At 38.1% G+C, this 24774-nt stretch overlaps 1 protein-coding gene across 2 annotated transcripts in view; it reads left to right on the forward strand.

Moving 5' to 3' along the window:
- The first annotated feature begins 24207 nt into the window (after positions 1 to 24207).
- Positions 24208 to 24774, forward strand: part of tmtc2b (transmembrane O-mannosyltransferase targeting cadherins 2b) — a 132053-nt gene continuing 131486 nt past the window's right edge. For both annotated transcript variants that reach the window (XM_067389208.1, XM_067389209.1), the window contains exon 1: positions 24208 to 24574. In XM_067389208.1, coding sequence (XP_067245309.1) covers positions 24492 to 24574 — 83 coding nt within the window. In that variant the 5' untranslated portion in view covers positions 24208 to 24491. The remainder of the gene's footprint in view (positions 24575 to 24774) is intronic.

Consider the following 24774-nt stretch of genomic DNA (forward strand, 5'->3'; position numbering starts at 1 on the left):
TACGCATATTTCATTACTGGACTGTAGTAGTGAGTCTTCCACCACACAAATTGGCGCAATTCCAATGATTTTGTCTTATTATAACAGTGAAAACAACTTAAAAAAATCATTTAAGATAAGAGTAAGTCATCTTTCGAAACTATAAAGCATCTATTTTTTTGTATGCTTTTGAAAAATAAAGAAAACAAACAGGATGTTGCTTTCTGCCATTCCGTTCTTTTTCCTTTCTGTGAAATCAGTGGAGCGCGTCACAAAAATTAATCGAAACTCAGCAAAGCTACTAGCAAGCTCTTGTTAGACATCTGAACTCTTGTTTTGGGTTGGTGGTGCATAGATCGTCTCTTCTTCTTCTGCTCTTTTTCCTGTTGTGGCGGTTAGCAAACAACATTGCATTACTGTGCGCACACGCCCCCTCATGGATTGGAGTGTGGATCACCTGTGACTGACTGTATTCATCGAACTGTGATGTCCGTACCATGATGATTCGGGACGAATACATGTACCGTTACACCCCTAATAGACAGACAGACAGACAGACAGATAGATAGATAGATAGATAGATAGATAGATAGATAGATAGATAGATAGATAGATAGATAGATAGATAGATAGATAGATAGATAGATAGATAGATAGATAGATAGATAGATAGATAGATAGATAGATAGATAGATAGATAGATATCAGTCTACATAACATTTGTGGACCATTATCTTAACTTAAAACAAAGCCAAACAGATTTAGTTCAAAAATCTGTGACAATGTGAAATTTTAGGGTACGTTTACAAGACAATGATATGCTTAAAGGTCCCGTTCTTCGTGATCCCATGTTTCAAACTTAAGTTAGTGTGTAATGTTGTTGTTAGAGTATAAATAAAATCTGTAAAATTTTAAAGCTCAAAGTTCAATGCCAAGCGAGATATTTTATTTAACAGAAGTCGCCTACATCGAACGGCCAGTTTGGACTACATCCCTCTACTTCCTTCTTTAATGACGTCACTAAAACAGTTTTTTGACTAACCTCCGCCCACAGGAATACACAAAAAAGGGGGCGTGACCTTGTTGCGCTCCCACGGAGAAGAGCAAGAGTTGCGTTTGTAGAGTGTGTTTGTCGCCATGTCGTCGAAACGCTGTTATTTTCATCCCGTAGTCCAATCACCTTTGTTTGGCCTTCCCAGGGACGCTGTACTTAGAGATCAATGGTTACAATTTATGTTTAACTCTGTTCCTGAAAATTATAATTGTGGTATCCTTACCGCAATAGTTGGACTGCAGTGCACATTATGGCCACAAGAGGGGACTATGTTTATGTATATGGCTGTTTTCCGTATGAGGTACTCTTCTGAGTGAGTGCTAACGTTTTTCTGTCGCTGCTTGTGGAGATTGAAGAGTTCAGTCTCTCGGGAATTATTGTCTTTTGTGTTCATTCGGCACAACACCACAATAATCCACATGTAAATCTATGTACAGCCACGTTATGGTAAAAGGCGTGACCTTTCTGGGCAAGGTTCGCTAAGCTGCTGTCGAATCACAACACAGGAACCACTGGCACAATCAGAACTCGTTACGTATTTCTGAAGGAGGGACTTCATAGAACAAGGAAGTCATCCGCCCGTTTTTATGACAGTGGAAACAGCGGTATACAGATAAGTAAATTATGTGAAAAATACTGTGTTTTTTTACACGCGAAACATGAACACATGTTATATTGCACACTATAAACACAATCAAAGCTTTAAAAAAACACGAAAAACGGGACCTTTAAAACTGAGAAGTTTTTCCTTTGTGTTTTCCGCGTACATACGACACCATTGTCTAATGATCCCCATTCACACGAATCCGTGAAAACGGCTAAAAATACTGTATTCTGCTGGCAGGCCATTAGATGGAGATGAAATACTACAGACTGAACATGTGATGATTACACAGCGACCGTTTTCAAAAACTTGCACTTTGAAACCCGTTTCCAAAAGTTTGCATTTTCAGACCACCAAAACGCCATTTTTGTGTAAATGAATGGCCAAAACGCATTAAAATTTTCTGTTTTTAGTTGCAAACGGATTCGTGTAAACAGTCCCTAAGAGAACCTTTCAGAATGGGAGACATTTTGAATGAAAATTTATAAACAACTTTATGATAACATGTATTTTATTACTTTTCTTATAGAAAAACTGCATATGAAAAAAGACATTATTATTATTATAACTTTAAAAAACTTTTTTTTGTTTTTACAGCATAGTTGTGCTAGCTGGGACTGGAGCCCAGAGTTCTGATACCCAGGCCACCATGGCTTTATAAGTTGGCTCTTATGGTGCTGTCTGGGATTTTTTTTTGCTACTGCTTAAACTGTTTCATTAGAAGACAATTCCTGTGTTTATGTTTCTTGGTTAGTGTGCATGTGCATTTGTTTGTAAAAAAAAAGACCACTGTGTGGAGAGAGTACAGAGTTCAGTTCTGCTTTTTTTTTAACATTAGAATGTCTGTCTCATTTTTAAGCCTGTCTGTCAACAGTCCACTATGCTGACAACACTATAGATGCTGGAAATATGGTACAGTAAGTGCCTACAATTACCACTTACTGAAACTTACATTCAGCCTTCAAATGCTTTCGAAAATCTATTTACGTAGGATATTTTAAAATTTATCTTAGCTGTGTGATACAGCATGACGGACAAGCTTATCATGAGGAGAATAGCTTATCATTAAATACAATACACGTCTAATATATGTTCAATTATTCATTCCATTACTTAAGTTTTAAGACATTGCCTACATACAGATGAAGATGAAACAGATGGATACGAAAAGAAGCAGCGAAAAAATACTCTGGTGTTTTGTCATGTTTTCATCTTGCTTTTATCTCTTGTCCTTCATGATTGGTTTTAATAAATTCATACTTTCAAATTTAAAGGCGCACTACAGTACTTTGGCTTCTCTATCACCATCTGTGGCTGAAACATAATTTTTTTTTTTTTTCCTTTTTTAAACATCACTTCTGATAATAGTTCTGATGGTTTGATGATTTCCTGCCAAATCTGTCTCAATGCTCAAAATATAACCCATTATTGTAGGCTTAACGAAGGACACATTTTTGAACATTGATATTTTATGTACTCACTCAGTAATGGGACTTTGTTTTTTGTTTTGTTTTTTTGTTTTACCAAACAATTGTCCATGGTAGACCTTTAAGTTCTGTCATTATTTACTCATTTGACCCAATATATCTGTGGTCTTTGTATTCTTTATTTGACAATTTATATGACAACATTGCTTATCTTAGCAGCATTTTAGCATTATTTATACACTAGTATAGTATTTATTAATATTTTAATTTAGCTTTTAATGTTCAGTTTTCAGTGATTATGCCATGTGCTTCACATTTTTATTAGTTTTTTTTTTATCTTTCTATTTTGCTTTAATTTATTTCAGTTTTAGTCAATTTAGTACTTCAAATTAAACCTAAAAGTTTGAAACAATGTTTTTTTTTAAGTTTGTTTTCATCTAGTATTTATATTTTATTTAATTTCACCTTTATTTCAATTAATGAAAACTATTTTAATAGTTTAGCTAACAATAACCACTGATTATATTAGAGTCAATAGTGATTCAAGTCTTTAAACATGCTGTTTGATTCATTTACATAGGTTATTTTGCTATTACATGGAGTTTTTGATACACAAAACACTTGGTCTAAGAGTTTATTCATAGCTACTTGTAGTTTTTGTCTGGAACAAAAAAGATTGCATGCATTTAAGGCCCGTTCACTCCTAGAGCGATTGGAGGAAAGGCATAAAGGAGAGTGCTGGGCCATGTATGGGCCAGAGCATCGACTTCCTTCGAGAAGAATGTTGGGCAATGAGAGCTGTCTTCTGAGGCGAAGAGGTCTATCTCTGCCCTCCCGAAGAACTCCCAAATCTTGAGGACTACTTGGGGGTGGAGCATCCACTCGTCGGAGGGGACGTTGCTCCGTGACAACATGTCTGCGCCCAGATTGTTCCTACCAGGAACATGAGTCGCTCTGAGCGACTGAAGCCTCGGAAGAGCCCATTCCAGGAGACGTTTCGCCATAGCGCATAAGCGGCTGGACGAGAGACCGCCCTGGTGGTTTAAGTATGACCACACCGTCATACTGTTCGACCAGACTAGAACATGACGTCCTGTCAAGTGAGTCTGAAAAGACTGAAGGGCCTTCATCACTGCTAGCATCTCTAGGCAGTTGATGTGAAGATGGCTTTCCTCGCGACTCCACGAGCCGAAGGCCAGTCTGCCCTCGCACACAGCGCCCCAACCCGAGTTGGAAGTGTCCGCTGAGAGCACCGTCCTTCGTGAGACCGCCTGTAAGGGCACTCCGCGCTTGAACCACGTGGGGTCCATCCAAGGTTTCAGGGCTGCTCTGTCGGGGAAACTATTTCCACAGCTCCCTTCTTTAGCAATGTCATAACTTCGGCTCGGAGGACATGTGCGTCGTCTGGATTGACCGAGGTTTGAAGCACCCCGCCGAAGCGAACTGGAGTGAGTAGCCCTGGATTACGATCCCCATAACCCAATCTGACACATCGGGGATGGCCCTCCAAGCCTCGGCCCGAGTGGCAAGGGGTTGAATGATATCGGACTGCCATTGAGGGGGTCGTACACGAGAGGGGTGTAAGAGGAAATGTGCTCTTTTTGAGATGAGGTAAAATATTGTTCGCCGTGAAAATGGCGTTTGGGGTGGGCGCAACAGGAGTGGGCCCATCTATCACTTGGAGCATGTTTCCCACGCCCGGAATTAAACGAGGCGGAGGGGAAATTACTTGTGGGAGCTTTTGGGGCTGTCCGGTCGCAACGGGACGATCCCCCATGCTCTTCTTTCCTGACGAATCAGGACGACTTCGGAGGCACCGGGTCCAGCACAATCTTGGGCCGGGGTCCCTGGCGTCTCGGGAAGGGAGGGCGCTTCGCAGGGCGTGAGCGCTGACGATGCTCCTGGGGTGGCGCCGCCTGTGTTACGGGTGGTGCTGGCTTGTTCTGCTGAGCCGGCGCAGTCCTGGGGCGGCTGGACGCAGAAGCAGAGCTGGAGCGCTTCGGCAAGAAATGTCTCATAGCCTGAGACGATTTCTGCGCAGCAGTAAAGCGCTCAGTGAAGCCGTCCACTGCAGGCCCGAAGAGACCAGAGGGAGAGACCGGGACACACATTTTTGTAGGCAAAACCCGGAAGCGAGTTAGCATTTTAGGACTTCCGGTTCCAACGCCGTCAAATCGATGGGTTTTTTTAATGGGTTTTTGCTAAATCGCCTGAAATAAGGTCTGTGGTTAACAAAGCCTCTAAATACTTTCACGTTTTGATCTATGACATAAAACACACCAGTTATGACCCGCTTGTGATTTTTAAAATCTGCGGTTGCTAACAAATTGCTAAAAGGGACTACTTCCTTTGGCGGGTACTTTAGACTTCATCATTAAAAATGGGACATTTGGACAGCATTTCTCATGAAAAAGTGGATAAGTATTAATAACAGCGCAGATCATAATCAGCGAGCATGTTTTTAAATAAAGTTGTTTTCTAAATAAAGTTTGAGGACGCTTGGTGGTGGTGATGTTGATCCGCGGCCATGGTGTGCTGTAGTCCGTTTATAGCCTACTGTTAGCCTTTTAAATCTGACGACTTTATTTAGGCTTCAAAATCTATAAATGTTGTGTTAACTTGTAAAGATTATCTTGATAGACAAAATGTGTAAGTGTCATAACCCTTTGTTAAACACAGAGCTTATTTTCTGCGATTTTCCAAAAGTCTATGGGAAAAATGCATAGGCTTTCAACCGAGGGAACCCGTGCGCCGCTAACTTCCGGGTTGGCCTACAAAAACACGTCATCCCTGGGGCACTCTATTAACTTCTCTGCAATGTGTCTGCCATTTTAAATGCTCAAGCCCTTAAATTAGAATGGATTCTGATTGGCTGTCTGTGTTTTATTGTTTTATTTATGAAGAACTTGGGTATGTTTGAGCATTTTGTTCTTTTTAGGGTTGCATCTTGTGATATCACATTCTGTTTTTGGTTCATTTAGATGTCTTTGGTCCATTAGTTTGAAAAAGGTGGGTCTCGAGTTCACTTGTTTGGTGCGCACCAAGGTTTGAATGGCACCGTTCACACTTAATCAAATAAACTGCACTATCAGAGCAGTCGCACCAAAGTTCGCTTTTATCAAACCAAACCTGCCAAGTGTGAGCACACCCTAACATGTACAGATAGTAGAGGAATTTTTTTTATCCTTGCATACTTTTAGAAATAAAAACATCAGTACCCTTTATCAGCTAATGTCAAATAAAGTCTATACAGGTCAATACTTGTGGAACAACAATGAGGAATGTGTATGTAATATGTAATATGCATATCTAACTTAAGTTCAACACCATTAGAAGTGGTCAGGAGTCAGTTTGAGTATATTATGCATGGAAAACCAGTTGCAAAGAACTGTTCTTGGTGTAAATATATCGAGTAAAACCTTTATCTTCCTCTTTTAGAGGGTGTGAACTGTGGCCTAGCAGGGTGAACTCTTAATGGAAAAACCATTTCCAGCTCAGTCGTTGCTGTTTGTCCCTCTCACATGCAGATAACCAATCATTTTCCATCCTGTTTTCATTGCTAGCAGTTTATGTATGAGACAACGATAACATTTGATGGTTGGTGTGTTATGTTTGTAAGTTCAGGGTATCATGTTTGACTGTGATGGTCAGGTTTGTTTACACATGTGCAAGTATGGTTTCTTGGCTTTATTTTAGCGAGATTTGAAAATGGTTTCTTATCAAAGGTGTGGTCAGAGCGGTGCAATATTTTTGTCAAAAGTAACCGGTGAAATGTAATTTGTGGCCAGTGTGCATAGTTTGTGTGGCAACCCAAACACAAAGTAACCTAAAAGCATATTTCAGCGATGTTTACCGTATAGAATTCAAAGTGGTCTTTATGTTTTAGTCCAGCTGAGTGGAAACAGACATGGCTCTGGGTTATGGAAAAAGAGATTGTGTTTTGGATGACTGTCAAAATATTATCAATCAATATGACCAATCTAAATATTTTTCTCCCACATTGTACATCTGTCTCTCTCTGTGTTATGCTGATATGCCTACTGTGCTGACCCGACGTCCAGATAAAAGCCCACGACACACAAACAGATCACTTCCCAGACTCAATACTGAACCCACGGCTCAGAGAGGTTCTATAATCTCAGACAGTGCTGTAACCAGTGGGATGTAATTAAAGCACCTCAAGCGGTGCACAAAAGCAGCTCCTCTGGAGTTGAAGACATTGTCCATGTGGTGCCTTAGGTTTTATTTTTTGCATGCAGGGAAAGTATGCAGGCCACAGTTGGACTCTTTCATGTTTCATGACTCAGATAAAAAAATCTGAACCAGAGATTTAGTTTTCCATCATATTTTTTTTCCATTCAAATCTTTCCAAATGCATTGTTATCCAAGTAGTATGTTAAGAAGTTGACCACAAGACCATTTGATGCCATTCATTTTTCACTTGCATGTGTATTGTATATATCGCTTACATTATCATTCTTACAATCCAACTAAAACAATGGGTAATGTTGCAGTTTCTTATATTTTTTTATTTTTTGCAACTCCAAATTTTATGAGGCTCTGTATATTTTTGCCATATGTGGAATATGAAGGTATGAATCACATGGATTTTTTTTCGGACTGATAAACATAAATAAATCACCCCCAAAATATAAGTTGCCCTGTGCCCAGGGGCTCAACATTTGGTGCTTCGCCCCTGGTCACAAGTAATACAGTCCTCTCTGTAGCTATATGGAGATGTATATGGAGCATTTTACTACAGTGCAAATGTGGCAATTGTTGTCATAGTAATGGTGCTTGGTCCGCAAGTTTCCAACCAAACTGTAGCTGAGCATGTCTTATGAAAGCCGTAATTATTTCTTGTGCTATATTCAGCAAAGTTTAGCATGTTTGGCAGTATTTTCTCACAATTTTTGTGTTGTAAAAATGTATCATTTAAGCTTTTATATTTAAGACTGAGAAACAAGGGAGCAGGAAACAGAAAAAGAGAGTAGGAGAAGGAGAAAGAGAGTATATTTTGTCCACACTCAGTGGTAAATCAGCAGTCAGTAAACTGGGCCAGTTCTATTGTTGGTGCCTTGCAGCAGAAAACAGAGTCACTCCTCACATTAGTATTCAGGACTGGACTCATTACAATTCAGACAGTTTTCTTGCTTTCTACATGTCTGCCTGTACACTATAAATGAATTTCTAACTTTACAGAACCTAGTTATCACAGATCTAATGAATAAATTCTGAATTTAGCACAGGTTTGCACTGTCTGCAACATTCGTTGCAGCTCAAAAATTGACCTGAAATAATTAGCTGAATACTACTTATTTGATCTCAATAGCCTCCCTTATATCAGACACTTTTGGTACCAGCCAGAATAAATAAAACATAAGGGGTGACAAATATGCCTGAAAATAGGTATAATTCTCACTCGGCCAACAAAGCATAAACAAAAAAGTACTTAGTGCACCTTTAAATCATTAATAATCAACCTGCAAACTACAGATGTGCAGGTGTTTGGTTATTTTAAAGCTCGTAAATGACTATCTTAAAGTATTCAGAAAAGGCAGATTTTATTTCCTATGTGGGAAAGGGAAGCTTTTAAAAGCTACATGCCCTTGGCAAACTATTCCTCATGTAATGCTTTTAATGTAATGGGTCTTAGGAGGGGAAGTTGTAAGTTACCAAAGGCAATTCTGTGAGGTGCTAAATTCTGCATTAGACTTGAATTTCTTCATGATAAACTGCCAAAAAAAAAAAAAAAACCTGAGCATCTCTGTGAAGAGCTGTCTTATATCTCAGGCATCAGTGTTGACAGCAAACAGAGCCTTAATGTGCAATAATGTGTTTTCTAAAAGCAATTTTAGGCACTCTTTTTCTTTCTTTTATACATACAGCGAGGTCAGCATGAGTTTACATTTATGTTCTTAGCAGATGCTTTCTGACCAAAGTGACTTAAAATAAAGTGCACAAATCATGTTAATGGCTATTTCCATGACAGATAATTGCCATTCATGTGATTTGTGCACTTCATTGTAAGTCGCTGTAGCGTCACAGGCTGGTTAATCTCAGGTCTCGGCTCACAGAACACACCATTACCTGCCAACACCTGCTGTCTCTCTCTTCCCGGACTCTATACCCCATGAAAGTTCAGTCCACATTCACTCTAATGCATAATGCATTATCTTTTTGCCCTTTAAAAAACTCCCCAAACACCTCTTTATTAGCCGTGTACTGAATACAACAAAACTACTTTCACTATTTTACTTTCACAGCCAGATATCTGGATGTCTTGCAGTTAATATCGATCTAAGTTTGATACATTGAATCTTTTCTGATTCTGTTATATCTTCTGTGATAAGAAGCTTTTTTGTTTGCTTTTGAAGTAGATGTTACTGAACTTTTCCTTGTTGCCTAAATTATTACTCTGAATGTAGTTACCTGCAGTTTCGTGTTTTTGCAGTTTTATGCTTCAACCACAGATGGTGATAAGGAGGCCAATTTTTTGTTCGTCACAGAACATTACGGCTGTGTCTGAAACTGCACACTGTCTGAGCCTGTACTTCTTTTAAGTAATTACTTTTTGACCATTAAAAAAGTACATTATGATTCTATATTGTATGAATGTGTGTAATCTGCACACACTACATTCGCCATGTTTTCATTGTCATGTGACCTACCAGCATCACAAATCCTTTCCCGTGGCTTCATGGGATAGTAAAGTGCCTATCGTTTGCACACAGTAGTAGGTCATCAAGTTCTTCTGTTTTATGAATAATGTGAATTACTACTCTTTTCACATATTATTTTTTTTGCCTACTATATTGTAGGAACTAGGAAGTATGCAATTTAGTTCCTGAACGATTTGAATCACATTGTCTTTGTTCTCTCAAAGATCCAAAATAAATCAGGGACAGTGATTATAATGGTTGGTACCCATCTGCTACATAAAACAAGATCTCGTTAAATAATTTGTGTTGTGTATACTTCACAATGCAATTTCTTGCTAACTATAGTTTTACAATTTTTTGCTAATCAGGTTTTATAGACTCAATCTTTGGATCTTATTTAGCAAATTAAATATTTTTGTTCATTTGAGCTACAATTTTTGCAGCAGCCAAATTCCCCTGCAGTCTTTGATCATATTCCAAATTAGGAAATCATTATAAAGTTACAGATAAATTATGAAAACCATAAATGAGACTTTAAGTTGTCATGTGACATATGCAATGAAAAAAAAATATTCATCACTACCTATTGGAGCATATTAGTGTGATTCACCATCCAATTTAAAATGTATTGAAAAGCACTCTTCAAGTTATGGAAAAGTGAATGCACATTTTTATAATTATGCAACTAAATATTCTTGTGTAGAGTAAAACTTGTTGCTATAGCGATTATAGATTCATGAGCCAATTCTTTTGATTCAGTTCTTTTATAATGAATTTGGTCAAACCGGTTCATATCTGAATGATTCATTTGTGAAGCGGTTTGAAGGAGAATGTTTGTTTAAAATCCGTATTCAATAATCAAAAACTAAAAGTATAGGAATAATAACAGAAATTCATGTGGGAGTCTGACAGAAGAAAGATTATAATGTGGGTTTAAAATGACATGAGAGTGAGTAAATGATGACAGATTTTTATTTTCCAATTAACATTCTTTCAGACTTGTTTGTTTTCTGTCAGTGTTTATATCTTATCCTGTAAAGCATTCCAACAAAATATGCTGTGCTATCAGTTGTATCCGGACAAGTGTGCGTGTGTCGTACAAAGAGCAGTAGTACGCCTGAATGCTCTGTCTGTGGTCTATAGAGGATGATTCAGCTTTCCATGTGGATCCTCTGCCAGACACATTAGCTTCAATCTGCTGGGAATCTCATCACATGCTTCTTGGCTTTATGATGGCATGCTGCTCATCAGAACCAGCGCCGCTCCACTGCTGGTTGTAAAAACCTTCATCAAAAGGGGTTGAGTCTAGAAACATCCCTCATACCTCTGTAGACGCTCTGTTGAAGAGTCTGTCATGTTGTCAGCGACAGTTCAAAGGGGGCCAAAGCCTGGATATGCTGGAATGATTGATGGGAAGGTTTGATTGATCCTTGTTGCTGAGCAGTATGTGCAGCAACCAAAGCTGTCAATCATTTTTTATCATCAAAAAAGTTTTTTGGCTACGAGAGAATTATGAAATGTTGACAGCTGTTCACCATTAACATGCTTAAAATGATCTTGTCATCACCAATAAACAGCTGTACATTAATTAAGTTAATGCTTTTTCTATGGAAAGGAGGAGCTTAACATATATTTGCATAAAGGTGTATTGCTGTAATATCTAATTAAGGTGCCCCAGAACTTTTTTTTAAAAAAAAAAGATGTAATATAAGTCTAAGGTGTCCCCTGAATGTGTCGGTGAAGTTTCAGCTCAAATTGCCCCATAGATTTTTTTTAATTCATTTTTTAACTGCCTATTTTGGGGCATAATTAGAAATGAGCCGATTCAGGGTGTGTGGCCCTTTAAATCTCATGCTCCACGCCCCAAGAGCTCGCTAATCGCGTAAGTACAGTGTTTATTTGGATGTTTACATTGATTCTGAATGAGTTTGATGCTATGCTTCGTAGCTAACGGCTAATGCTACACTGTTGGAGAGATTTATAAAGAATGAAGATGTGTTTATGCATTATACAGACTGCAAGTGTTTAAAAATTAAAATAGCAATGGCTCTTGTCTCTGTGAATATAGTAATAAACGATGGTAACTTTAACCACATTTAACAGTACATTAGCAACATGCTAACGAAACATTTAGAAAGACAATTTACAAATATCACTAAAAATATCATGTCATCATGAATCATGTCAGTTATTATTGCTCCATCTGCTATTTTTCGCTGTTGTCCTTGCTTGCTTACCTAGTCTGTTGATTCAGCTGTGCACGTCCAGACTTCTGCCCTTGTCTAATGCCTTTCATAATGTTGGGAACATGGGCTGGCATATGCAAATATTTGGGGCGTACACCCCAACTGTAACGTAACAGTCGGTGTTATGTTGAGATTCACCTGTTCTTCGAGGGTCTTTTAAACAAATGAGATTTATATAAGGAGGAGGAAACAATGGAGTTTGAGACTCACTGTATGTCTTTTCCATGTACTGAACTCTTGTTATTTAACTATGCCGAGATAAATTCAATTTTTGAATCTAGGACACCTTTAATTTAATGAGGCTCAGTTTATGTTGTTCTATTGTTTAAATGTTATACTTATGAAAGCTCTATGAACATTCTGAAAAGTTCCCATAATGTTTGGAAAATTATAAAAAGTTATTAAAACACTTTACACAGGGTGAATTTTCATTTCATGCCGACTTTAAGGACCACATGAAATGGTGTCATGAACTGGTTTGAAGGTCTTGCCAAAGTGCTTGTCTTATTTATTGTTTGTCAGAATGAATTGCTAATATGCATATTTTGTTCCCAGAATAGAAATACTGTACAATATAAATGTGTATATTTTCTCGTTTTAGCCATATAATAGCATATATGTTGATCAAAACTAACAGATATTGAAATTTAAAGGGGTAATTCACTGTTGGCAAAAAAAAAATAAATAAATAAGGCCATAATTTACTTTTGATTTTGGCACCACCTCTCTGTTGTTCTGAAAGTCCATGAGTGTGAATACAAAAATGTGGTAGTTCGATCTGTAGGTTTAACAAAAGCCCTGGAGCTGTCAAAATCCAGCAGGTGACACAAGATTATGCATTTTGCATCATCTGGCAGACGTTTGCTGAAAAATAAACAGGGATATCTGGGTGCAGGCAACACGGAGATAGAGTTCTCACTGTTCATTTACATATACTACCGACACTGTAACAATACAAATCTAGCTGAAAATCTGTAAAAGCTACAAAACTCCCATTTCTATTTCATGGCTTTGTAACTGTTTGATTTTTCCCACAAACAACGACCTATAAACCATGCTAGTCTATAAATAGAAATTTAGATAACTTAATTATTCCAAATGTCTTGCAGCCACCCTCTCTCGGTCCCAGACTTGAAGGTCAACACCAGTGAGTCTGTTGACCCACTTTTAGATACCAGAAGGAGCGCCTGGCCAATGACTGAAAGGCATTCTGCAGCGCGCCATCTGCGCACATGGATAGGTCAAATGTCAGCATGCCTTCTGAATCACACCTGGGGAAATTTTTAAAGTGTGATGGATTATAGAGAATTGCTTAAACCATGCATTTGGAGACCATCATAGTACATGGACTGAAAATACTCTCATCAATGTTAAAAACTAAAAAAATTACTTTATTTACTTACATATATGCATGTTCCTGGTCTTACTGTGCACAATTCATCACTGGACATTATTCCAAAGAAAACAAACATAAAAACTCTGAAACTTGTTGGGCTGAAAACAACTTTCCTTTTCAGCTGACATCACCAATCCCTTTTATTTTTCAATCAAACCATCATTCATGAATGTAAAATCCACTTTTCAAGATCAATAATTTCCCGACAGATTAAATCAAGTCCCACCTTACTTTTTCTCATTGAACATCCTGTTTAAGTCAGAAATGTGTCACATTGTGAAGTAAAACGGGTTGTGAATTCCAGTTGACTTTGAAAACATGCTCTACTTGGATATTTGACTGATATGTGAGGAAAAAAATATGTGAGGGTATGGAAGAAAGGTTTATTTGAGTGATTTGAGAGTTTTGAGTGTGGAAAAACTGTGCAACGTGGTTATTTGATTATGTAAATCAGATGTGGGAAAGCCATTGGATGCGGAGAGAAACTATGGGCGGCTGGAACTGGCCTGTTGTGGGGAACAGGCCTCCATCCAAGCCTCTTAATGACAGTCATTGACCCCCTTCTGTCTAAGACTGTTTGAGAGTAAAGCCACAAAAATGCATACATTCCTACATTCATACAGGATAAACAGATGGGAAATTGAAGATATTCTCCTGCAAAAGGTAGGATCTTTTACCTGATACCATGAGGAAGCAATCATTTACACCCTGGAATGTCCTTACACATAAATTCATGTAGACATGAGCCTGGAGAAAGGTTATCTATTATCTTCTGTTGTTATTCCACTGATGTTCTGGGTTAGATTTTGTATTACGTTCTTCTGTTGCTCATGCCGTTCATCCGTTCATTCTTTATCGCACTTCTGTGAGTAATCTGAGATTTCCATCTCTGCTGGAAATAACCTTAACTACTTCTGATGTGCTGTGAATATGTGCAGGTGCAGGTACTCAAGCGTAAAATACTGATACTTTGTGCTTTATGGGCATGAAACACTTACGCCAGCTCACATAATATAGACTAGTGGATCTTTTCCAAATACAGAATTCATTCATACTTCACATCACACATGTCTTCGAGACCATAGATGCTCAGTAGGGAACTTGCAAAACAACTTCTTTTTTTGCCCAGATAAGGTTACCAAAGTCAAAATCATGTGACTGGAAATGTTAAAGTTATTCATCCGTGACTCATTCAGTCCAGATTTGTCAAAGTCAATCTTGAGTTTAATCATTGAAAGACATCCAAAAGGCCTCAGTTTTCCAACCTGTTGGAGGTCGCAATGCAATTATTCACTTGAGTTCATTATTATTGGGTATGCATGATGTTTGAAATCAAAATGTAAAATCATTAGCTATATAAGGTACTATATGTGGACGGCATGCTGACTTACAACCTTCTTGCGCATGAATGACTTTCACTTTCATATAAATGCCTCACTAATGACTAATAGTCTGTTATTGAAATGGCATTTTCTAATGCTACTCTACTAAATTCAGCATTATCTTGCTAAAGGTCAGCTTATTTTTTGGACAGGGAAAACTCAATGGGCCCTATAATACACCCGACGCAATGCGACGCAAGGCGCAGCGCAACTTTGTTTGCTAGTTTGCGTCCGGCGCCGTTCGCGTTTTCCCGTTCAGCGCCACGTCCTTAAATTAGTAAATGCATTTGCGCCAGTTAGAGCGCCCATGGGCGTGCTGGTCTAAAAAAGAGGTGTGTTCAGGTGCATTGCCGGCGCATTGCTATTTTAAGGAACTGACAATAGACTGCGCCATAGACCAACTCAAACCTGGTCTAAAGTCTAAAGTCAGTGGCGCAGTATTTTTTTGTTAGAGCGCGTTGGTAGAAACTGCGCCTCTGGGCGTGTCCACAGTGCGCGTTGACTTTGCTTATTACACACAGGGAGGTGCATCACACAAACATGTCAAATATTAAAAACAAAATGATTACAGTATAAAAGAATATTATTGTGTAGGTTACATAAATATAAAAATGTAATGATGAATAGTTATTGCGTGTATTAGAATTAGGCTACCTATTTTCAATTCAGCGGCCTATTACTACTTACAATGATGAACGAAATTGGCTAATTAATTGAACAATCGTGCCAATACACACACATATATATTAACTGACTCATCACGTAGAGCTATTTGAAAGCCTGCATTTGCAAGCCCGCTTTAACTTCGCGCACGAGCAGATCGGTTTCTTCGCTTGAAAAGCGTTCAGCTTTTCCACCAACAAATTCCGCCATGTAAATAGCAATCCGCCATGGTGCGCGCGCATCTCGCTCTTAAAGGGAATGGGAGATGACACTCTGATTGGTTTATTGAACGTTACGTAACTCATTAAGAGAATAGGGACAACCCATTTCAAAAATGCGCCCCTTTTTTCCGTCGTTAAAATAGCAAAAGTGGATTTGGAAACGCCCTGAGTGTACCTGCGCCGTGTGCTGTACACTTTGCGTTTAGATCGTTAAAATAAGGTCCTATATCTCTAAACATTGATGGGAAGTTAAAAATATTATGAAATTTTGACAATTACACTTACAGCCCATGGTTCCAAGCTTACCAAGCCTTCAACCATAAATTAGTAATGAAGGCGTAAATGTTATCAAACACAAATGTCACTCTTTCTAATCTCATGGTGACAAAAACACCACCCAGGTTCTCCAATCCATCACCACGTGTTCCTACATTAAATCATTCTGCCTTGAAATGAAATGGCAGGCTAGTATCACTTATGTGGCTGAAGGCTAAGTTAAGAAACTGTTTTTAACTGTAGACATGTGATCTTGTGGTCTTCCTCGTGGCTGTTATCTATTAAATATAACAGTTGCATGGGTACAGAGGGGGTGAAGCTTTGAAAAGAGGAGGATATAAAGTCCAAAGAGAGTATAAACCTTAAAGGGGTGGTTTCACTTTTTTTTTTTAACTTTAGTGTGTAATGTTGCTGCTTGAGCATAAACAATATCTGCAAAGTTACAGTGCTGAAAGTTCAATGCAAATGGAGATAATGTCTTTTAAGGTTATGGCAGTTTAATGCCTACAATTACGACCGGTTTGGACTACAATGAGCTTCTTTCCGGGTTGGTGACATCATAAACCCTGCAGTTAACATAAATGAGAGCATGGGAACAAACAACAAAGTGGGCGCGGCCATGTCGCGCAGCATTATGGAAGTGATCCATATAGAGCACCTGCAGTGATTTCAATCACTAAAAACAGCGAGACGATTTTTTAAAAAGCTAACGTGAAAAACACTAGGGTGGGTTGCACCAATAAGGATTAAATTAAGCAAAGTTTAACACTAATACAAGGATTTGAAGACAGCTTCTAGAATCTACATGAGTTCAATGCTGGATTTGCACCAAGGCTATTACTGAAAGATGAAGCAGTTCCCACTTTAAAAGCAGAAGCTGCTGTTTATGGGCCCTAAACTGTAAGTACGTTTTATTGTTTGTACATGTCTTTTAAATGTATATGTTGCTATGTTTTTTTGGTTGCATCAAGGACGTAAACAAAGACCAACGCGTTTTTGCTTCGCTAGCCAGTTAGCTAAATTCTATTGCATACTTCTCCAACAAAACCAAACAAACGTCTATGTTCATAGACAAACAGTTGTTCATGCTATAAATTAAACAATACCTTTACAAAAAGGCTACTACTCAGTCATGTATTCAGCTACAGTAAAGCTTCAATCAGAATAAAACTGTATATTAAAAGCTAACAAACAGCAGTAACATTCACAAGTGACAGCATATCTAAACACTGACACAAATACAAACGGAAATACTTACCATTCATAAAAGTCCTTTAAAAACCATGGCTTGACCCTCTTCATCATTACTGCTATCTGGGTCTGATTTGGGCTCAATTTAATATGACAATATAGACGCCATTATTTACATTTCCACAGAAGCACACGTAACAACTAATGGTAAGGGCAGTGACATTTCCGGACGCTTCAGCGAATCACAATACACTGAGCCAGCTAACCAATCAGAGCACATTGCGTATTTCGGATGGAGTAGAATCAGGAAGTCAAACCGGCTGTTCAAATGACAATGGAAACAGCGGTGTAGAATAAAGGTAAAATATATGAAAAATACAGTGTTTTTTAAAAAAAACAAAGCATAAAGACTAAAGTTAAGTTAAACTGCGCCCCATAAACACAATCAAGCTTAGAAAAAAAACAGTGAACCACCCCTTTAAAATAATCCAATGCATTACATTTAAAAAATAAATAACTAAGAATATGTTGTAGTCGTAAATTCATACATTTAGTCCTCTGATTTGATTATATTGTATTGAATTATTCACCCAACAGATTAATTCAGTTTTGGGATGAATAATTTAACCATTCTGTCAACTGAGTTTATTCAACAAAGCACTTATATTGTGTTTCTTGGAGATTCACAATGATTTATTCTGCTGTAATTTTGTTGCTGTGCCATAACTGTGTATGAGACGCACTAAGTATTAAATTAAATGTTAAATTAAATTAATATCACACTCACAATCATGCTGGTGATTTGTATTAGACCAACAGCACTCATGCTCCTGTAGTCAATAATTTGATCCCTTAAAACTCATCTTTGACATCACCAAAATGATATTTAAAAAAAAATCCTGTGAAAAAAAAAAAAATCTTCATGCCTTAAGGCAGTAACACACCAAGCCGACGGTCGGCCATCGGGCAGTTTTTGTTTGGCGGCCGACTAAGTTTTCTCAGTGTGTTCCGCACTGTCGGCTGAAGTTGGTCCTCGTTGGCGTCGGAGCTCATCGGTCCGTCGGGCTACTTGGCCGTCGGCTGTCAAGCGTCGGTTTGGTGTGTCAGGGCAACTTTGGACCCAGACACTGCCGATGTGAGCCAATCCCACAGTCTGCTTTTGTCGCCACTAGTTCGTCGGCGTCGGCTTGGTGTGTTCCTGCCTTTAAAATAGCTTGAATGTAACTCTACACCCTTGTCTCATTTATTATACATGGGTCTATGAATATGCTAATTAGCCCCGCCTCCAATCACTCACACAAGCTCACTTACTGAGGTAAACGCTGCACAATTTAGCTTTTTACAACGCCAGACACATAACGGTAATTAATATGATTAGCCTTTTGCTAATCTACATTATCAAACAGCTAATAATGTGTTGCTAATGTTACACAAACAATGTTCCTGTTCGTGAGTCAGACAGCTGCCTTCTAACAATCAGTATCCTTAGAAACACTTTGAACACCTTAATGTCAGTAGAGAAAGGCATATAGTTCATCATAACATCGTTATGTACATCATACACCTGCTATATTGCCAAATCTACCCCATTTTTTATATCAACAGAAAAAAAAATATATCAAGATATATTCTTTAGACTCTCCTGCTTCAGAGCGGTCATGGTTAATGATATGCTAAAGTCCGCCAGAACGTTGACATGATTGGTTACAAGGTATAGTGGGTACGGAAAGTATTCAGACCCCCTTACATTTTTCACTCTTTGTTATATTGCAGCCATTTGCTAAAATCATTTAAGTTCATTTTTTTCCTCATTAATGTACACACAGCACCCCATATTGACAGAAAAACACAGAATTGTTGACATTTTTGCAGATTTATAAAAAAAAAACTGAAATATCACATGGTCCTAAGTATTCAGACCCTTTGCTGTGACACTCATATATTTAACTCAGGTGCTGTCCATTTCTTCTGATCATCCTTGAGATGGTTCTACACCTTCATTTCAGTCCAGCTGTGTTTGATTATACTGATTCGGACTTGATTAGGAAAGCCACACACCTGTCTATATAAGACCTTACAGCTCACAGTGCATGTCAGAGCAAATGAGAATCATGAGGTCAAAGGAACTGCCTGAAGAGCTCAGAGACAGAATTGTGGCAAGGCACAGATCTGGCCAAGGTTACAAAAACATTTCTGCTGCACTTAAGGTTCCTAAGAGCACAGTGGCCTCCATAATCCTTAAATGGAAGACGTTTGGGATGACCAGAACCCTTCCTAGAGCTGGCCGTCCGGCAAAACTGAGCTATAGGGGGAGAAGTGAGAGAGGTAAAGAAGAACCCAAAGATCACTGTGGCTGAGCTCCAGAGATGCAGTCGGGAGATGGGAGAAAGTTGTAGGAAATCAACTATCATTGCAGCCCTCCACCAGTCGGTGCTTTATGGCAGAGTGGCCCGACGGAAGCCTCTCCTCAGTGCAAAACACATGAAAGCCCGCATGGAGTTTGCCAAGATGGTGAGAAATAAGATTCTCTGGTCTGATGAGACCAAGATAGAACTTTTTGGCCTTAATTCTAAGTGGTATGTGTGGAGAAAACCAGGCACTGCTCATCACCTGTCCAATACAGTCCCAACAGTGAAGCATGGTGGTGGCAGCATCATGCTGTGGGGGTGTTTTTCAGCTCTAGGGACAGAACGACTGGTTGCAATCGAGGGAATGATGAATGCGGCCAAGTACAGGGATATCCTGGACGAAAACCTTCTCCAGAGTGCTCAGGACCTCAGACTGGGCCGAAGGTTTACCTTCCAACAAGACAATGACCCTAAGCACACAGCTAAAATAACGAAGGAGTGGCTTCACAACAACTCTGTGAATGGCCCAGCGAGAGCCCTGACTTAAACCCAATTGAGCATCTCTGGAGAGACCTAAAAATGGCTGTCCACCAACATTTACCATCCAACCTGACAGAACTGGAGAGGATCTGCAAGGAGGAATGGCAGAGGATCCCCAAATCCAGGTGTGAAAAACTTGTTGCATCTTTCCCAAAAAGACTCATGGTGTATTAGATCAAAAGGGTGCTTCTACTAAATACTGAGCAAAGGGTCTAAATACTTAGGACCATGTGATATTTCAGTTTTTCTTTTTTAATAAATCTGCAAAAATGTCAACAATTCTGTGTTTTTCTGTCAATATATTATTGTGTTTATGCTGTGTGTACATTAATGAGGGAAAAAAATTAACTTAAATGATTTTAGCAAATGGCTACAATATAGCAAAGAGTGAAAAATGTAAGGGGGTCTGAATACTTTCCGTACCCACTGTAGTTTGTGACGTCAGAAACAACAGCGATTTCAAACCGCAGGTCTTTTTTTCACTGCAGTTTTAAACAGAAAATACTCAGTAATGGTGTTGACTTATGAATTTGACACATGGTTTGTCATATTAAAATATTAAAAACACCACATAGACATATAAACAACATTAAAAACTTGATTTTCACAACAAAGACGCATATAATGTGTTAAAAAGTGCTGGTTGTAAATGTAAGTAGCTATAGGCAAATGAGTTTAAAACCCATACGTGAATAGCAGGCTTTATGTTCACTTTAGCGTAATGGAGGTTTTTCCCACACAGGAAACAGATTATTAGAAAATCATACAAATTTGACATTGACAAATGACATGCACAAATAATACATGTACAAGAGGGATTACACCTATTTCATACAGGAATTTGATATTATACTTTAGGTAATGACATTTCAGCATGCTATTAAACCCACATAAAATTTACATGGTCTATAAGTCTTCATAATCTTGAATTGTTATCCATAAGCAAACAGATATGTACTTAGGCTTTTGAGCTCTTTATTGTGTACTCAATCCATTTATACCTTCAAATGTGAAGTTTGCCATGTAATTTGCTGCTGCCACTGTTCTGCATATAAATTTGAGGGGTTATGTACTTAAAGCTTACTTTTTCTGATCTAAAAGAGATTGTGGGATTTGAGACTTTGCTTAAATTTGTAGGTCTTAGTCTAACTACTGCTCTTATCGACGTAGAATTATCACAGTGACAGGAATTCTGAGGTTTCCGTGTATGGGAGGCAAACAAAAATTGTTAGCAGATCTGATTGTGTATAGGATTTGGGAATTTGGGAAACGTACAACCTTCTAATTTTGAAACATTGTAAAAATACTAAATTATACACTGTAATGCTTATGAAAAATTTTCGTTTGTGAAAATGAAATACAATATAGTTAGCATTATAAATATAAAATACTCTTTTAGTGCTGTGTGCACAGAATTATCTCAAATTAAGCCATGTGGTCAGGAAGGAGTCAAATGGTAATTATAGTCTCAGAGAAAAACAAATGGTTGTCTAGTGGCACACCCATTTCTACAAGACAATTTCAGTGAAAATCCACCAAATGTATGAGTTACAAAGGGTCAGTTCCTGTGATTCCATCAGTTCTGTAATAGATTACATCATGGCGTCCTGCTGTTCTGTGAATGGCCACATTGAAGCCTGTCTAGGTAGCCTGGGTCTTGCTATTGAACTAGAATTACATCAATATTCACTGGACCATAGAGCACTCTTTGTGTCCTTAGCAAGTGCAAGATTGATTCTTTCTCTGTTCCTCGGTTTCTTTTCTTCAATTTCTCAAGTCTTCAAAGGAATCCAAATACTCCCTGCTGTTTGAAGAAAGCAGTACATATTACCAATAAAGCCTGCTTAAACTGTATGGCTGCTGCTAAATGAAAAATGTATGTAGGTGGAAGACCTGATTATAGGAGCAATACATTTGCAATGACAGTGTTTCTCCATTTTTGCCAAAGACAATGGCATGTGTTCTGAATGTGGGCCCTCTACTGGATGTTTTAAAATTCACCTCATTTAGGATTGCAAGTATACAGACTTGATAGACTCCCATGTATTACTATTAGTAGTACTGTTAGTACTATACTAATGGTAGTAGTTGTTATCATCATTATGTCTGTTGTTATATTTTATAAGGGTATAGGATGAGGGAAGAACAATGTGGATCTTAACCTAAGGGTCTATTTTTGTCCTTTTACTTCAAAATAAAAACTAAAACTTTTACTCCAAAAACACTGATGTGTCCTCAAATCCCTCATTAACAAATAGACACAAAAAACCTTCAAAATCAACATAATACAATGTCGTAGATCACTATTTTCCAGAGACACAAAATTAGATCAGTTAACCTCAAAACAGTTTCGACTGATTAAAACTCACAAATGTTGAAATTCAGATGAAATGACAAAATTAAAAATAGCGTATCCATTCATCAAAAGTGCTGAGATGAGATCTTTCCCCAGGGTGGGCATCTTACCCCAATCTACAAATAACTGACCTGGTTTTGACAAAAGCTGAGTGCTATGAAATAAATTAATCAACTGAAGAGCTGAGTGCTATAAACTCAAATCATTATGGTTGCAGGTCTAAAATAATCGATTTCAACACCAATTCTTTCAACTGGACACATTTGCTTCACGTTCAAGTGTGACAACATGTCAAAATATCCATTTCATTTTGTGCCTTAATGATCTGCTGATTTCACCAGATGTCTGAAATAATGAGATCTGCATAATGACAAAATTTTCACTCTTGTCTAGAATGCACTTTTAGCACATTTTAAATTTACACTGCTATATTTATCATTAATTGCTGTTAACACCACAGCAAATTAAAACTGAGACGAGTAATTACGTTACATGCCATGTACGCTTATGTCATGTGACACATTTTAGGCTGAAGAGACTTAAATACATCTGTGTGAAAATTAATATATGCAAAGGTCTTATTGTCATGCTTTTATTATAAAAAAAAAATCCTGTTAAATTTGAAGTACGAAAAACTCAGTTGTGGTTGCCAGAAAATCACTGTAAAAAATGATGGTGACAATGTTTCCGGCATTTGGCGCTTTTATATTTTACAGTTCATCACTTCTATCATTAACTGACATCATAGCAAACCTTATCAACTGAAATCTACTTTGAACCTGAAAATATACTGATAAGCACCATAATAATATAAGTGGTGTATTATGAACATGATGAATCAAAGTTCATCCTGTCTCTTGCCATAAACCATCACCGATACAAATAAAAAGTGCATACACACGACAAACACCACCAGAGTAACACACAACACTACACCATAATAATGCAATAAACAACATAAAATACATAAAATGAAAAATATGAGCAAATATAACACAGGTGACAAGATGAATATTGATATTCATCAGACATTTTACTTTTTTTAAAAGGTCTTCAAAGGGAGTTACAATTTTGGGTAACACTTTATTTTACAGTGTCATTGTTACATATGTTACATGCAGTTACTATAGTAATAACTATATTATGCATAATTACATGCAAATAACGCTAACTAAACTAAACCCTAATCCTAACCCTGTAGTAAGTACTCAGTAATGTATAATTACATTGTAACAAAGACACCTTAAAATAAAGTGTAACCCAATTTTGTCATCATTTACTCTTACTTAAGAAGATATTTTACTTACCAAAGAAGATATTTTAAAGAAAATCAAACAGTTTTGACTTCTATTGTAGGAAAAAATACTATGCAAGTCAATGGCTACCGTCAACTGTCTGGTTACCAACATTACTTAAAATATCTCTTTGGTGTTCAACAGAAGACAGAAACTCATACAGGTTTGGAACAACTTGAGGGTGAGTAAGTGACGACAAAATATAAATTTTTAGGGTGAACTATCCCTTTAACACAGCGAAGAGTGCTAAAGGCGCCAAAGGCCATTTGTATTGCGCGAAATGGCTGATTTATTTCAATAATGGTACTGAATTATGGTACTTAAAAATCAACACCCCCAAATAGTATTGTTCAAAATGTTTAATTTCACTAATTAGGTTCATTTTATGCTAGAAAAGTGAATCAAACATTGTGTAAACATTTTATAATGCGTGCAATAGAGGGTTAAGTCAGACCGTGTGTGTGTGTGTGTATATACATACCCAGGAGGAGGGGTTCTGCGCACGCGCACTGGAACCAGTAACCACACGCGGCTCAATCACGACATTTATTCGGCGTCCACTATGCATCATCTCAACACTCTCGGTGTAAGGACGCCCAAACACAGTAGACCGTACTGTAAATACTACACGTGCCCCATCCACTCTACCTTACAGGATTCTTTCCGCAAATAACATGGGTTAAGAGGAGGATGTCTGGATAATTCATTTCAACTATTTGCAAGGATGGGGACTCGGATGATATTGTTTTTTGGCAGAGGCATTTTGACAAAGACGAAGAGAGAAATCAAAGAAGGGCTTTAATATCATCCCTCTACTCTTTCATTTCCTTTCCTTCTTTTCTTTTTGAGAGATGATCGCAGAGTTGGTGTGCAGCGCCGTGGCACTGCTCCTGTATGTCAACACACTGGACGCCGATTTCTGCTACGATGACAGGTATGCCAGTGAATGAATCGGATACATCTGCACGTTCTTGATCATCCTAGTGAGTTCAGCGGTTTCATAGCAACCGGAGAAGGTTGAGCCGAATGTAGTAGCGGCGCTTTTGTTCTTTTGATTCTGTTACATGTTGCGACAACGCAGGGAATGGCGGCGCGAGCATGACAACTGTCAGCAGATAAACAGAGCCAGTCTTG

The sequence above is a fragment of the Chanodichthys erythropterus genome, chromosome 7, assembly GCF_024489055.1.
Source record: "Chanodichthys erythropterus isolate Z2021 chromosome 7, ASM2448905v1, whole genome shotgun sequence".
Taxonomy (NCBI): Eukaryota; Metazoa; Chordata; class Actinopteri; order Cypriniformes; family Xenocyprididae; genus Chanodichthys; species Chanodichthys erythropterus.